At 37.6% G+C, this 13,951-nt stretch overlaps 1 protein-coding gene across 3 annotated transcripts in view; it reads left to right on the plus strand.

Annotated features, from left to right (window-relative positions):
- The window catches only part of REC114 (REC114 meiotic recombination protein), an 84,690-nt gene that overhangs the window by 20,776 nt on the left and 49,963 nt on the right, over positions 1 to 13,951 (plus strand). For 2 of the 3 annotated variants that reach the window (XM_036907773.2, XM_057488962.1), the window contains exon 2: positions 12,758 to 12,847. The exons of the other annotated variant lie outside the window; for it this stretch is intronic. In XM_036907773.2, the coding sequence (XP_036763668.2) occupies positions 12,758 to 12,847 (90 nt within the window). The remainder of the gene's footprint in view (positions 1 to 12,757; positions 12,848 to 13,951) is intronic. 3 annotated transcript variants of the gene reach the window in all.

A 13,951-nucleotide genomic window follows, 5' to 3' on the forward strand; every position in this document is an offset into this window, starting at 1 on the left:
AGTCTGTTTATGTCTTTGGATTTGAAGTGAGTCTCTTGTAGGCAGCATATAGATAGGTCTTGTTTTTTTTATCCATTCAGTAACTCCATGTCTTTTGATTAGTGCATTCAGACCATTTACATTAGGGTGATTATTGATAGGTATGTACTTATTGCCATTGCAGACTTTAGATTTGTGGTTACCAAAGGTTCAGGGGTGATTCCCATACTATCTAACAGTCTAATTTAACTCACTTCATATGCTTTTACAAAGACAACCTAAGGGTTCTTTTTTTTCCCTCCTTTTTCTTCCTCCTCCATTCTTTGTATGTTATGAATAATATTCTGTATTCTTTGTCTATTCCTTTGTTGACATCTGTTTAGTCTTAAGAATACTTCCATCTATAGCAGTCCCTCCAAAATGCACTGTAGAGGTGGTTTGTGGGAGGTAAATTCTCTCAGATTTTGCTTATCTGGAAATTGTTTAGTCCCTCCTTCAAATTTAAATGATAACCTTGCCAGGTAGAGTATTATTGGTTCAAGGTCCTTCTGCTTCATTGCATTAAATATATCATGCCACTCCCTTCTGGCCTGTAAGGTTTCTGTCTGATGAGAGCCTGATGGGTTTTCATTTGTATGTGATCATTTTTTTCTCTTTCTAGGTGCTTTTAAAAGTCTGTCTTTGTCCTTGATCTTTGCCATTTTAATTATTGTATGTCTTGATGTTGTCTTCCTTGGGTCCCTTGTGTTGGGAGATCTGTGCACTTCCATGGCTGAAGAGACTATCTCCTTCCCCAGATTGGGGAAGTTGTCACCAATTTCCTCTTCAATGATACTTTCTATCCATTTTTCTCTCTCTTTTTCTTCTGGTACCCCTATAATGTGAATATTTTCCGTTTGGATAGGTCACACAGTTCTCTCAATATTCTTTAATTCTTAGAGATTCTTTTTTCTCTCTGTGCCTCAGCTTCTTTGTATTCCTCTTCTTTAATTTCTATTCCATTTACTGTCTCTTCTGCTACGTCTATTCTGCTTTTAAATCCCTCCATTCTATGTTTCATTTCAGATAAGTAATTTCTGAATGATCGAATCTCCATCTTTAATTCGTTCCTGAGTTCGTGAATATTTTTCTGTACCTCCATGAGTATGTTTATGATGTTTATCTTGAACTCTCTTTCAGGAAGATGCAGAGTTCAGTTTCACTTGGCCCTTTTTCTGGGATTTGTGAGATTTTGGTCTGAACCAGGTTCTTTTGACATTTCATATTTCTATGTGGTGCCCTCTAGTGCCCAGAAGCTCCACTCTATTCAGCTGCTCAGCCCCTAGAGTGAGGTTGGGGGTCATAGGGGAGCGGAGCTGGTGCCTGGGGGGAGGAAAGATCTGTTTCCTGATTCCTGTCTCTGGTGCCTCTCTCCAGTGTCAGAGCCAGTGTGCCAAGCACACAGGTGTGAGCCTCTGTGCTTGGCATCTCTAGCTGTTGTAGGTGGGGCATCCCTCTGGCTGGCCTGACACCAGCACAGTGATGCTGGTTTGCAAACTGGTGCTGGCAGGCTAGGAGGAAGGCGCAGCAGGGTGTGTGTCACAGTGGGGGGCCTGGGAGCTGAGTAGCCAGCCAGGGGGATGGAGCACCTAAAGCTCTTCAAAGTTCCCAAACAGCTGGGTAGAACACACCCAGACAACCTTGCCTACGTATCCCTTCTCCCGTGCAGCAAGCTCTGTGGAAACCCCGCCCCTTCAGCAGCCCTCTCGCTGCTAGGAAGCCTCTCAGGCCCCCTGCCTTTCCTCTGACACAGAGCCACTGCGTCTGGATCCCATCCTCCACAAGCGGCCGGAATCTCAGTCTCAAGCACTCCGCCTGTCCCAGCTCCCCAGTCTCAGAGCACCACACAATATAGGTTCCTGCTCCCAGAGCAGATCTCCAGGGCTGGGTGTTCAGCAGGCCCAGGCTTCCACCCCCTCCCCGCTCTCTTTCTCTTCCTCCCACTGCGAGCTTGGGTCGGGGAGGGGCTTGGGTCCCGCTGGATTAAGGCTTTCATACGTTACCCTGTTTCGTGAGGTCTACTCTGTTTATGAGGTCTGTATGCAGCCTGGTTCAGCCTTCTTTCTTGTTGCTGTTTTAGGGTTAGTTGTATTACTTAACTATATTTTCATACGATTTGTGGTTTTTGGGAGGAGTTCTCCATGTCACCTCTCATGTCACCATCTTGAATCCTCTTCTCTGCCTGTTCATTTTTGCTTTCATTGCTTACACTTTAAGTGTTATATCCAAAAAAAAAAAAATCAATGCTAAGACCAATATCAAGGAGCTTTTTCCCTATGTTTTCCTCTAGATTTTTATGGTTTCAGATTTTGCATTAAGTCTTTAATCCATTTTGAGTTCATTTTTGTGAATGATGGGTAGGGGTCTTTTTCATTCTTTTGCATATGATTATCCAATTTTCCCTGCATCTATTGAAGAGACTGTCTTTTCTCAATTGAGTAGTCTTGACTCACTTGTCAAATACTAATTAAAAGTATAAGCCTGAGTTTATTTCTGGGTTCTCTATTCTTTTTTTTTTGGTATAATTAATTTACAATTACATGAGCACCATTATGTTTACTAGACTCCCCCCATCATCAAGTCCCCCCCACATTCCCCATGACAGTCACTGTCCATCAGTGTAGTAAGATGCTATAGAATCATTATTTGTCTTCTCTGTGTTGAACAGCCCTCCCTGTGGCCCCACACACATTATGTCTGCTAGTAATAATGCCCCTTCTTTCCCCCCTTATCCCTCCCTTCCCACCCATCCTCTCCAGTCCCTTTTCCTTTGGTAACTGTTAGTCCATTCTTGGGTTCTGTGTGTCTGTTGCTGTTTTGTTCCTTCAGTTTTTTTCTTTGTTCTTATACTCCATAGATGAATGAAATCATTTGATACTTGTCTTTCTCTGCCTGGCTTATTTCACTGAGCATAATATCCTCTAGCTCCATCCATGTTGTTGCAAATGGTAGGATTTGTTTTCTTCTTATGGCTGAATAATATTACATTGTGTATATGTACCACATCTTCTTTATCCATTCATCTACTGATAGACACTTAGGTTGTTTCCATTTTTTGGCTTTTGTAAATAGTGCTGTGATAAACATAGAGGTGCATATGTCTTTTTCAAATTGGGCTGCTGCATTCTTAGGGTAAATTCCTAGGAGTGGAATTCCTGGGTCAAATGGTATGTATATTTTGAGCTTTTTGAGGAACCTCCATACTGCTTTCCACAATGGTTGAACTAATTTACATTCCCACCAGCAGTGTAGGAGGGTTCCCCTTTCTCCACAACCTCGCCAACATTTGTTCTTGTTTATCTTTTGGATGGTGGCCATCCTTACTAGTGTCAGGTGATATCTCATTGTGGTTTTAATTTGCATTTCTCTGATGATTAGTGATGTGGAGCATCTTCTCATGTGCCTGTTGGCCATCTGAATTTCTTCTTTGGAGAAGTGTCTGTTCAGCTCCTCTGCCCATTTTTTAATTGGCTTATTTGCTTTTTGTTTGTTGAGGTGTGTGAGCTCTTTATATATTTTGGATGTCAAGCCTTTATCGGATCTGTCATTTATGAATATATTCTCCCATTCTGTAGGATGCCTTTTTGTTCTATTGATGGTGTGCTTTGCTGTACAGAAGCTTTTCAGCTTGATATAGTCTTCTGGGTTCTCTATGCTGTTCCATTGATTTATGTGTCTTTTTATTTCAGTGCCATACATATTGTTTTTATGACCTAAATCTTAAGCTACATTTAGGTTAGCATGTAAAAAGAAGAGAAGATGTGAATGTGATATATCTTCTCTCTGACACCTTAAAAATAATATCCCTTCTTGTGATGACTTGGTCATTATTGATAACATTTTTCTTTGAACTGCCTGTATTGTGCTAATGAGAACATTGCAGTAAAATGTTTAATTATCACTCCTTAAAATATTTCCCAAGAACCAGAAGTAAGTGATTTTTTTCCCACAGATTCCTGGATTATGTTTGGAATTTCTGTATAGAGTTAGGACATTTCCTGTTGTATCTTTGTCCTTTGTAGTAAGTTGAATGCTCCACTTAATCTTGCTTTTTTAACCTTGTCAATGAGTAACATGGAAGCCTCTTGTAAAACTTTTACTGTAAAGGAATTCAAGCAGAATCATAGACAGAATGGTATAATAAACACACATGTATGTATCACCAGCTTCAACAATTATCAACTCATGACCAGTCTGGTTTCATCTTACCCTATCCATGTCCATCATGTTATTTTGAAGCAAATCTCAGACATCATGCAATTTCATCAATTATTTCAGTTCATATTAGGAAACATAATCATAATACCATTTTTACCCTAAAAGAATAATTCCTTAATATTATCAAATACTGCTCAAATTTGTCATAGACTCTTAAGTGGCATAGTCTTAATAAACAGGACCATCCATTGTGACTGATTGGTTTATCTTCTAATCTTTAGGTTTTCCTCCATGTTTCCCTGACCCACCTCTCTCCCTTCCTTGAAATCTGTTTGTTGAATAATCTGAGTTCTGTAGAGTTTCAGACAGTATGGATTTTGCTGAGTGTGTCTCTGTGGTGCAGTTAATGTGATCCTTTGTTCTCAGTATTTCTTGTGAATGGACAATTAATCTGGAGGCTTGATGAAGTTCAGGTTGGGTTTCTTGTTTTGGCAAGACTACTTAATAGGTGGCTTGGTTTTCTTTCTATTGACAGTATGTGATGCCTGTTTATATCTCTTTGTGATGTAGCTGTTGACACACAATGCCTAGAGTCATTAATTAATTAGGAGACACAAAATGTTGGTATTCTAATTTTATAACTTTTTCTTCATTTATTATTGGGATATAACAATGTTTTATATTCTATACAATAGTCATGAAAACCTTCCTTATATCTACTAGAATTTAGTAGTGCTTTGTATAGGAGAGGTAGGATAAATGTTTGGTTTTTCCTCTATCCTTTCAATTCAGAAATTTATCAGGCTGTATCTAGTTGCTGATTCCACCCCCATGCCCCCACTGATGCCTGCATCTTGAATCCTTTGTATCTGTCATGTCTTTGAGTAGTTGTGGGATACTTGTGTTATTTGCCCTATCATTGCCTTTCATCAGTCTGTTTTTCACCTCTATTTTAGTTCCCATCATTAACATTTGTTCTCTTGGATGTGAATCTTTGCTCCACATTATCATGTACACATGATTTCTTCCTCTTTGTAATTTTGTTCTGTGTTTCTGAATATTTCCCCTACTTTTCCTTTCAGACCATTAGCTTGGTCTCAACAGTGTACATCCAATTCTTCAATTATGCTTTAGAAATATAAAAATTCAATAGCTTGTTTTTAGCTCCAAGATTCTTCTTAAGTCTTGATGATGATGATGATGACCATGATTTAGTTCAAGCTTTTACTGATTTCTTTGAGTTGTATTCTGCTGGAGTCACCTGTTCTGAGTTTTCTATTTGTTCTTCATCACTTTAGCCTATTGGGTATGTATTTGTTTTCCTATGTCTAACTTAGGCTTTTTTCTTGCCCTTGGAGTTCAGGCAATACCGACCTTAATGGTAAGTGTCTAAGTGGATACAGACCTTAAGTGGTAAGTGTTGGAAGGGGCGTGAGTCAGCCTTCTGGTCTTCTGGGGAAGAGCAGGAACAACTCAGCTAAGTAAGTTATCCAGTTCCCTTGTGACTCCTTGGCGTCTGGGAGACCAATAAGGATTTCAGAATATACAGGCCAGAGCTGCTCTTCTTCTGAGGGGCCCACAATTTCTGCAGGCTAGTCTCTTTCCCAGGAATTAGGTCATTCCTTTCTTTGCCCTAAGGTTCCTTGATCAAGCTAGGGACTCCTTTCTCCTACAGGGGGAAAACATACCAGCTCTTTTTTGTGTCCTGGGGCCTCACCTCACCCTTTTGGCCCACTTGAATGCTGGCTTTTAATAACTGCTCAAAGAAAAGTAATTGGAATTTGGATTGGATTTGGAAAGGGAAGACTGCAGGGATTCAAATTACCATTTTTCCCGAACCCCTTGGAAGTCTCAAATTAGACACTTCAAACAGTATGAGAATACTGTAAAGACCTTTTAGATGAAGGATTGCAACAAATACCTGAAAATAGTAAGTGTGGGATTCCTGGATGTTTGGTTAAACTTCTCACACCTTCATATCTTTGCTCAAGCCCTACCTTCTCAGTGGTGCCTACCTGACTACCTTATACTATAACTTTAATTCCCTGCCATTACACCCCACTTCCTTTACCCTGCTTTATTATTTCTCAAGCTCCTAGCACTTTCTTATTGTGGGGAAGTTGGGGTTCCTATGGGCAGAGGGGTGTGTATGGGCCAGCTGCCCTGTGTAGCTGCCAAGAGGGACCTGCTGGCCACGGGGGAGCCGACCCCTACTACTGAGGCTGATCTTGCTGTTTCTTCGCAATGTGAGTAAAGTGCTGTTTGATCCAGTGCTTGACCGCTGTGTTTTCCATGGTGACTCTAGTACCAAGAGGCAGTAGGCAGAAGAGTTTGTACTTCTACTCCTGGTAACTGGCAACAGATGCCACTTACTCAACACTTTGTAAATATTGAATGAATAGAGGAAATGAACAGGGAGGTTCAGAATTGATGTTAGGGGTTGTTAATTTTTAAAATTGATGTATAGTTGACATACAATATTCAGGTGTACAACATAGTGATTCAACAATTATACATTACAGAATGCTCACCATGATAAGGGTAGTTACCATCTGTCACCATATAAAATTTTTACAGTATTATTGGCTATATCTCCATGCTGACAGGAGTGAGGAGATATCTCATTGTGGTTTTGATTTGCATTTCCCTGATTAGTGATGTTAAGCATCTTTACATGTATCTGTTGGCCATTTGTATGTTTTCAGGGAAAGCTGTCTATTCAGGTCCTCTGCCCATTTTTTAACCAGGTTATTTTTTTTTATGGTTTTGAGTTATATGAGTTCTTTATGTATTTTGGATATTAATCCCTTATCAGATACATCATTTGTAAATAGCTTCTTCCATTCATAGGTTGCCTTTTATTTTGTTGCTGGTTTCCTTTGCCAAGCAAAAGCTTTTTAGTTTAGTGTAGTACCACTTGTTTATTTTTGCTTTTGTTTCCCCTGCCTGAGGAGACATACAGAAAAATGTTGCCAAGTCCAATGCCAAAGAGATTATTGCCTATGTTTCCTTTGAGGATTTTTATGGTTTCTGGTCTTACATTTAGGTCTTCAATCCATTTTGAGATTATTTTTATATATGGTGTAAGAAAGTGGTCCAGTTTCATTTTTTTGAGCTGTCCAGTTTTTCCAGTACCATTTATTGAAGAGACTGTCTTTTCCCCAATGTATATTCTTTCCTCCTTTGATGTAAATTAGTTAGCTATGTAAGCATAGGTCTATTTCTAGACTCTTTATTCTATTCCATTGACCTTTATGTCTTTTTTTGTGCCAGTACCATACTGCTTTGATTACTGTTGCTTTGTACTATAGTTTGAAACCTGGGATTTGTTCTTCCTAAGATTACTTTGGCTATTCAGGGTCTTCTGTGGTTTCATACAAATTTTAGGATTATTCTAGTTTGTGGAAAATACTGTTGGTATTTGGTAGGGATTGTATTGACTCTGTATACTACTTTGGTTAAAATGGACATTTTAACAATATTAATTCTTCCAATCCATGAGCATGGCATACATTTCCCATTTATGTTTGTTGTCTTCAGTTTCTTTCATCAAAGTCTTATAGTTTTCGGAGTACAGCTCTTTCACCTTCTTGATTAAATTTACTCCTAGGGTTTCTTTTAATGCAGTTGTAAATGGGATCATTTTCATAATTTCTTTCTGCTACATTGTTACTTATAGAACATGTATAGAAATGCAACAGATTTCTGTATATTAATTTTGTATCCTGCAACTTTACTGAATTCGTCTGTTCTAATAGTTTTTTGATGGAGTCTTTAGGGTTTTCTATATACTGTATCATGTCATTTGTAAATAGTGACAATTTTACTCCTTCCTTTCCAGTTTGGATGACTTTTATTTCTTTCTTTTTTGCCTGATTGCTGTGGCTAGGACTTCCAAATACTATGTTAAATAAAAATGGTGAGAATGGACATCTTTGTCCTGTTCCTTATGTTAGAGGATAAGCTTTCAGCTTTTCACACTTATGATGTTAGCTGTGGGTTTGTCATATATGGCCTTTATTACATTGAGGTACGTTCCCTCTGTACTCACTTTGTTGAGAGTAATTATCTTGAATGGATGTCGAATGCTTTTCTGGATGCTTTTCTTCATCTATTGAGATGATCATATGATTTTTATACATCATTAACAAAATGAAGGATATCATGTTGATTGATTTGCAGATATTAAACCATCTTTGCATCCCTGGAATAATACCACTTTAGCTTGGTGAGTCTTTTAATGTGTTTTTTAATTCCACTTGATTATATTTTGTTGGGGATTTTTGCAGCCATGTTCATCTGGGAAATTGGCCTGTAATTTTATTTTTTATAGTGTCTTTGTTTGGTTTTGGTATCAAGGTAATGGTGGTGTCTAGAATGAATTTGGAAGCATTCTTTCCTCTTCTTTATTTGTTTGGAAGAGATTGAGAGGGATAAGTATTAACTTTTCTTTAAATGTTTGGTAGAATTCACCTGTGAAGTGATCTGGTCCTGGCTTCTGCTTGTTGGGAGCTTTTTGATGACTGATTCAATTTCATTACTAGTAATTGGTTTGTTCAGATTTTTAATTTCTTCCTGATTCACTTTTGGCAGATTGTATATTTCTAGGAATTTATCCATTATTGCTAGGTCATCCAATTTGTTAATGTATGATTTTTACAGTAGCCTCTTATAATCCTATTTATGTATTGTTGGTTGTAAATTCTCTTTCATCTCTGGTTTTAGTTGAGTCTTCTCTCCTTTTTCCTGATAAGTCTGGCTAAAGGCTTATTAATTTTGTTTATCTTTTCAAAGAACCAACTGTGAGTTTCATTGTTCTTTTCTATTTTTTTGTCTCTATTTCATTTATTTCCATTATGATCATATTATTTCCTTCTACTAACTTTGGACTTTGTTCTTTTTCTGGTCCCTTTAGGTGTAAATTTAAATTGTTTATTTGAGATTTTTCTTGCTTCTTCAGGTGGGCCTGTATAGCTATAAACTTCCCTCTTAGAATTGCTTTTGCTTTGTCCCAAGTATATTGAACCACTGTGCTCAGTTTCATTTGTATCCAGCAATTTTTTTATTTCCTCTTTGTTTTCTTTCTTGACCCATTGTTTATTTAGTAGCATGTTGTTTAGCCTCTACATCTTTATGTTTTTTCTAGTTTTTTCCTTGTAATTGATTTTTAATTTCATATTGTTGTGGTCAGAAAAGACACTTGATATGATTTCAAACTTCTTAAATTTATTGAGACTTGTTTTATGGCTGAACATGATGTATCCTGGAGAACGTTCCATCTGTATTTGAAAAGAATGTGTATTCCACTGTTTTGGGATGGAATGTTCTGTATATGTCTGTTAAGTCCATTTGGTCTAATTTGTTGTTCAAGCTACTGTTTCCTTATTGATTTTCTGTCTGGATGATTTATTTATTAAAATAAGTGGGGTGTTAAAGTCTCCTACCACTATTGTATTACTGCCAATTTCTCCCTTTATGTCTGTTAATATTTGCTGTATATATTTAGGTGCTCCTATGTTGGGTGCATAGATATACAATTATTTTTTCTGTTGAACTGATTCCTTTATCATTATATAATGCTCTTATTTGTCCCTTGTTACAGTTTTTGTTTTAAAATATATTTTGTCTGATATAACTATTGCTGCTTCACCTTTTTTTATTTCATTTCCATTTGCATGGCATATCTTTTTCTATCCCTTCACTTTTAGTCTGTATGTGTCTTTAGGTCTGAAATGAGTCTCTTGTAGGCAGTATATTGATGGATCTTATTATTTTTATCCATTCAACCACCCTATATCTTTTGACAAGAGCATTTGGCCCATTTATATTTAAAGTAATTACTGATAGGTATGTACTTACTGCCATTTTGTTCATATTTTTCTGGTTGTTTTTGTAGTTCTCTGTTACTTTTTTTTCTTGCTCTCTTCCTTTGTGATTTGATTACTTCCTTTAGTTTTTTACTTGGATTCCATTCTCATTATTTTCTGTGTATCTGTTATCCACACAGGGGGTGCCCTGGAGGGATGGCTAGATATAGAGCAGGCACCAGCTAGGGGCGTCCTTGGGTGCCTCACACCTGGGCCACCTTGATGTGGTGTCTGGAGCTATGGTGGGTGCTGACAGAGGGTGTCTTGGTATGGAACATTCTGGGGCCTCCTTGGTGGGACAGCTGAAGCTAGTGTGGGCTAGAGGCCCAGGGCCCACTGTGTTGGCCCGAGCAGGCCAGCTAGAGTACCTGGACTCTACTGCCTGCATCATTGAGGAGGAGGGGGAATGAAAACAGTGGCATCCACAACTACCTCCAGTCCCTGGAGACAGTTCCAGCAGTTCCCCGCTGTCCTGTAGATGCTCCAGGACAAGTGAATGGATCTCCTTCAGTTAGAGCCTGCTTGCCCTTTTAAGCCACCGTTTTGTTGTTGTTGATGTTTGCTGTGCCCCAGGGTGTGTGAATCTGCATGTGGGCCCCTCAGTAATAGCCCTTCTCTGTGTAGTCGCTTTATCCACTGTTATGCGGAAGCTGCTCAGTCAGCTCTTAGTTCTTCAGGAGGAACTGCTCTATATGTGTAAGTATAGATTTGGTATGTGTGTAGGAGGGCCTTCCTTCACCTCAGGGATACTTAATTTTGAGATGACTATTAGACTTTTAAGCGAAGATGTCAAGTGGCAATTAGATTTAACAGCTTGGAGGACAGGGAATAAGTCTACTGGGACTCTCCTGGAAGTCATTAGCCACTGCTTGAAAAACTACAAAATTTGGGAAGAATTGGCATCTCCGTAAGAGTGTTTTTACCCAACCAGAGACACATACACATATAAGAGTGTCTGTGACAGCATTATTTGTGGTAGATCTAAACTGAAAAACAGTATTCATCAACAAAAAAATGAAAAATGTGGTATAGTCATAGACTGATATTCTATAGTAATGAAAGCGAATGAACTCAGATACATGTAACAACACTGAGGAAGCCAAACATAAAAGAGTTCTTTCTGTATGATTCTATTCATATAAATAAAACTAAACTTGGGTGTTAGAAGTCAGGGTAGATGTTATCTTTGGGAGAGAAGGGAGCAGGTAGTAAATGGTAGGCAGCACTAGCACACTTCCAAAAGGCTGGTGGTATCCTGTGTCTTCACCTGAGTGGTGATTATGTGTTCCCTTTATCACCATATTTTGAGCTGTACCTTTTAAGTGTTGGACACTTTTCAGGATAGATGTTACATTTCTTTTTTAAAAAAATGTTAAATTGCCATGTTAACGTATTATCTCCCAAAGAATTTGTTGACCAGGCTCTAGTTTTGAATGCTATTCTTGACTCCATAGCTATATCCTTGTGGTCTTAGGTTTTCCTGAACATAATCCACTTAAACTATTGTGGGAAGAGTGTCATGCAAATAACTGAGTTCCTAATACTGGGAAAGAGGCAGAATAACAACCACTGAGGGAAACAGTGCAGGGCTTAGCATACCCCCGATTGACAGCTGAAATGTTACTTGATTTTTATGTTTGGAATTTTAAAGTGAACTAGAGAAAACTCAGTAGGAAATCTTGAGATTAAATATAGCATTCAAGCTCCAAATCCCACATATGAAACTATAAGAATATTACTTCTCAGTAGAATGCAGTAACGTTATAAAAATATACTGAGTTAGGTATATGTTAATTATTTTGAACTTTGAGCATTAAGGTGTGTCCATAATTTCATCTTATTATTTATACAATGATGTTTATCTTACCGTATTTATTATGATATTAAAGCCACCTGATACAGTGTACTCACTTAAGACCCAAATCCCACTCTTACATACTCTCAGTTAGATCCTCCCTGACATTTTTAATTGTTTCAGTTCCCTACCACAACTATAGACCACATCTAAAAAGATAAAGATAATGGGGATAACTGCAAGGTTCAGATGAAGAAAGTGAAAAAGTATGATTGACCAACATAGGGGATGAAGTTTCAGGAGGTTTTATTGATATAAAATAACTCTTCGATGGGACTAACCCCTCAAAAGGTTAATGTGATTATAGGCTGCATTACTGCAAGTAATGAGAGACAATTAGACCATGCAGGAGTATTATGGTCAGTGTTGGGCACCATCTGCTAAGAGTGGCACTGACAAATTGAATTTCACCCAGAGGAAAGCACCAGGTTTTGAGGGGTTACAAGAAATGGATTATATATGGCCGAAGAAACTGGACTGTGAAGTCTCACAACTCTGTAAGACAATATCCCCATTTTACATTTACAGAAAGGAAATTGAGGCTCACATATAATTAATTTTTTATTAAAATATTACAGAAAAATGGTTGGCTTCAGCCCCACATATTTTGATTCTTGATCTGGTATTCTTTTTATTTCAAAATACTGGTTTTAGTTATATAGTTTTTAAAAGCCTGGCATTTAGACACTGTATGAGGAGAAATTTGGAAGTACAAGGGAATGATTACAGATTAAATGGAAGGAAAGGGAACATTCAGGGTAGGAAGATCAGTGTGAAAAGATAGTTTGATTATCTATATTATATGTTTATTAGTATTACAAAAATGTCTTATACCTATTTCTCTCTCTTTCTTTTTGAGGTTTTTGACTCCAGTGAAGAATCTGGATATCTTGTTCTCACCATAGTCATATCAGGTCATTTCTTCATTTCCCAAGGACAGACACTACTGGTAGGTTTTATGCATATGTTAATATGCAAATATATTTATCTTTGCAGCTTGACATTAATTTTTATACTCTTAAGCTTCCTTAGTGTCACTGAAATTCATCAGGTTCTACAAACTGAGCACTTATCAAATGTTCTATAACAGTGGGAAATACAAAAATATGTTGAATATTGCCTGCTTTCAAGGGGGTTAGGGTTGTGTCGGGAGTCAAAGTGAACCTGTGGAACGAGATTAATCAATATTATAAAGGACTTGTCACTGGGGAGATTGGGTTGAAGACAGGCTAGATTTATAGAGAAATGTGTGGAGTTTTTCCCAGATGGGGTAAAGAACACTTAACAAAGGGGCAGATAGAAGGAATTTGAAGAAGTAGCTACAAGAAAACTTGAAGCATGCTGTAATTGATTTACAGCCCTCTATAAAACTCAATTTTTTAAGAGGCTTTTATTCTTTATTCTGAATACACAAATACACATATTGTAGGAAACTTTTGTAGTGAAGAAACATATGAAGAAAACAAGAACCACCTTGCTTAGAAGTTTATATTTGACTTGATATTGAGAAACAAAATGAGTGCAGAAACAAGGTAATTATTAACTTCCAGTCAAAGAAACTGTTCAAGAAAGGAAATGTAAGGGAAGGTTGTCATATCATTTACCTGTGAATAATACCTGCATAGCCATAATAAACTCATACAAGTATTGCTATCTATATAGGCATAATTTATTCACTTAACAAATATTTGTTAAGTAGATATTTATTCACATAACAAGTATTAAAAACATATGAGGCACTGTTTTAGGTGCGAGGGAATTGCAGTGAAAAATACAAAGTACCTGTCATTGTGGGGTGTCATCATTCCAGTGGGGAGAAACAGCAATTTAAAAATTGGTCAAATATATTTAAAAGACATTAATTGTTGGTGACTCCCTTACATATTCTATTGTAACGTAATGGCAGCATCCCAAGTTATACATTGTGATAGTTCATTTCCCCACTTAGTGGAATATAGCCTTATCCTTGAATGTGAGGTGACCTGCGAAGTCATCTTTGTGTTCCTTGTGACTTTTAAAATTGCAGCATTAGTTGTACCATTTCGCTTTATCT

The sequence above is a fragment of the Manis pentadactyla genome, chromosome 11, assembly GCF_030020395.1.
Source record: "Manis pentadactyla isolate mManPen7 chromosome 11, mManPen7.hap1, whole genome shotgun sequence".
Taxonomy (NCBI): domain Eukaryota; kingdom Metazoa; phylum Chordata; class Mammalia; order Pholidota; family Manidae; genus Manis; species Manis pentadactyla.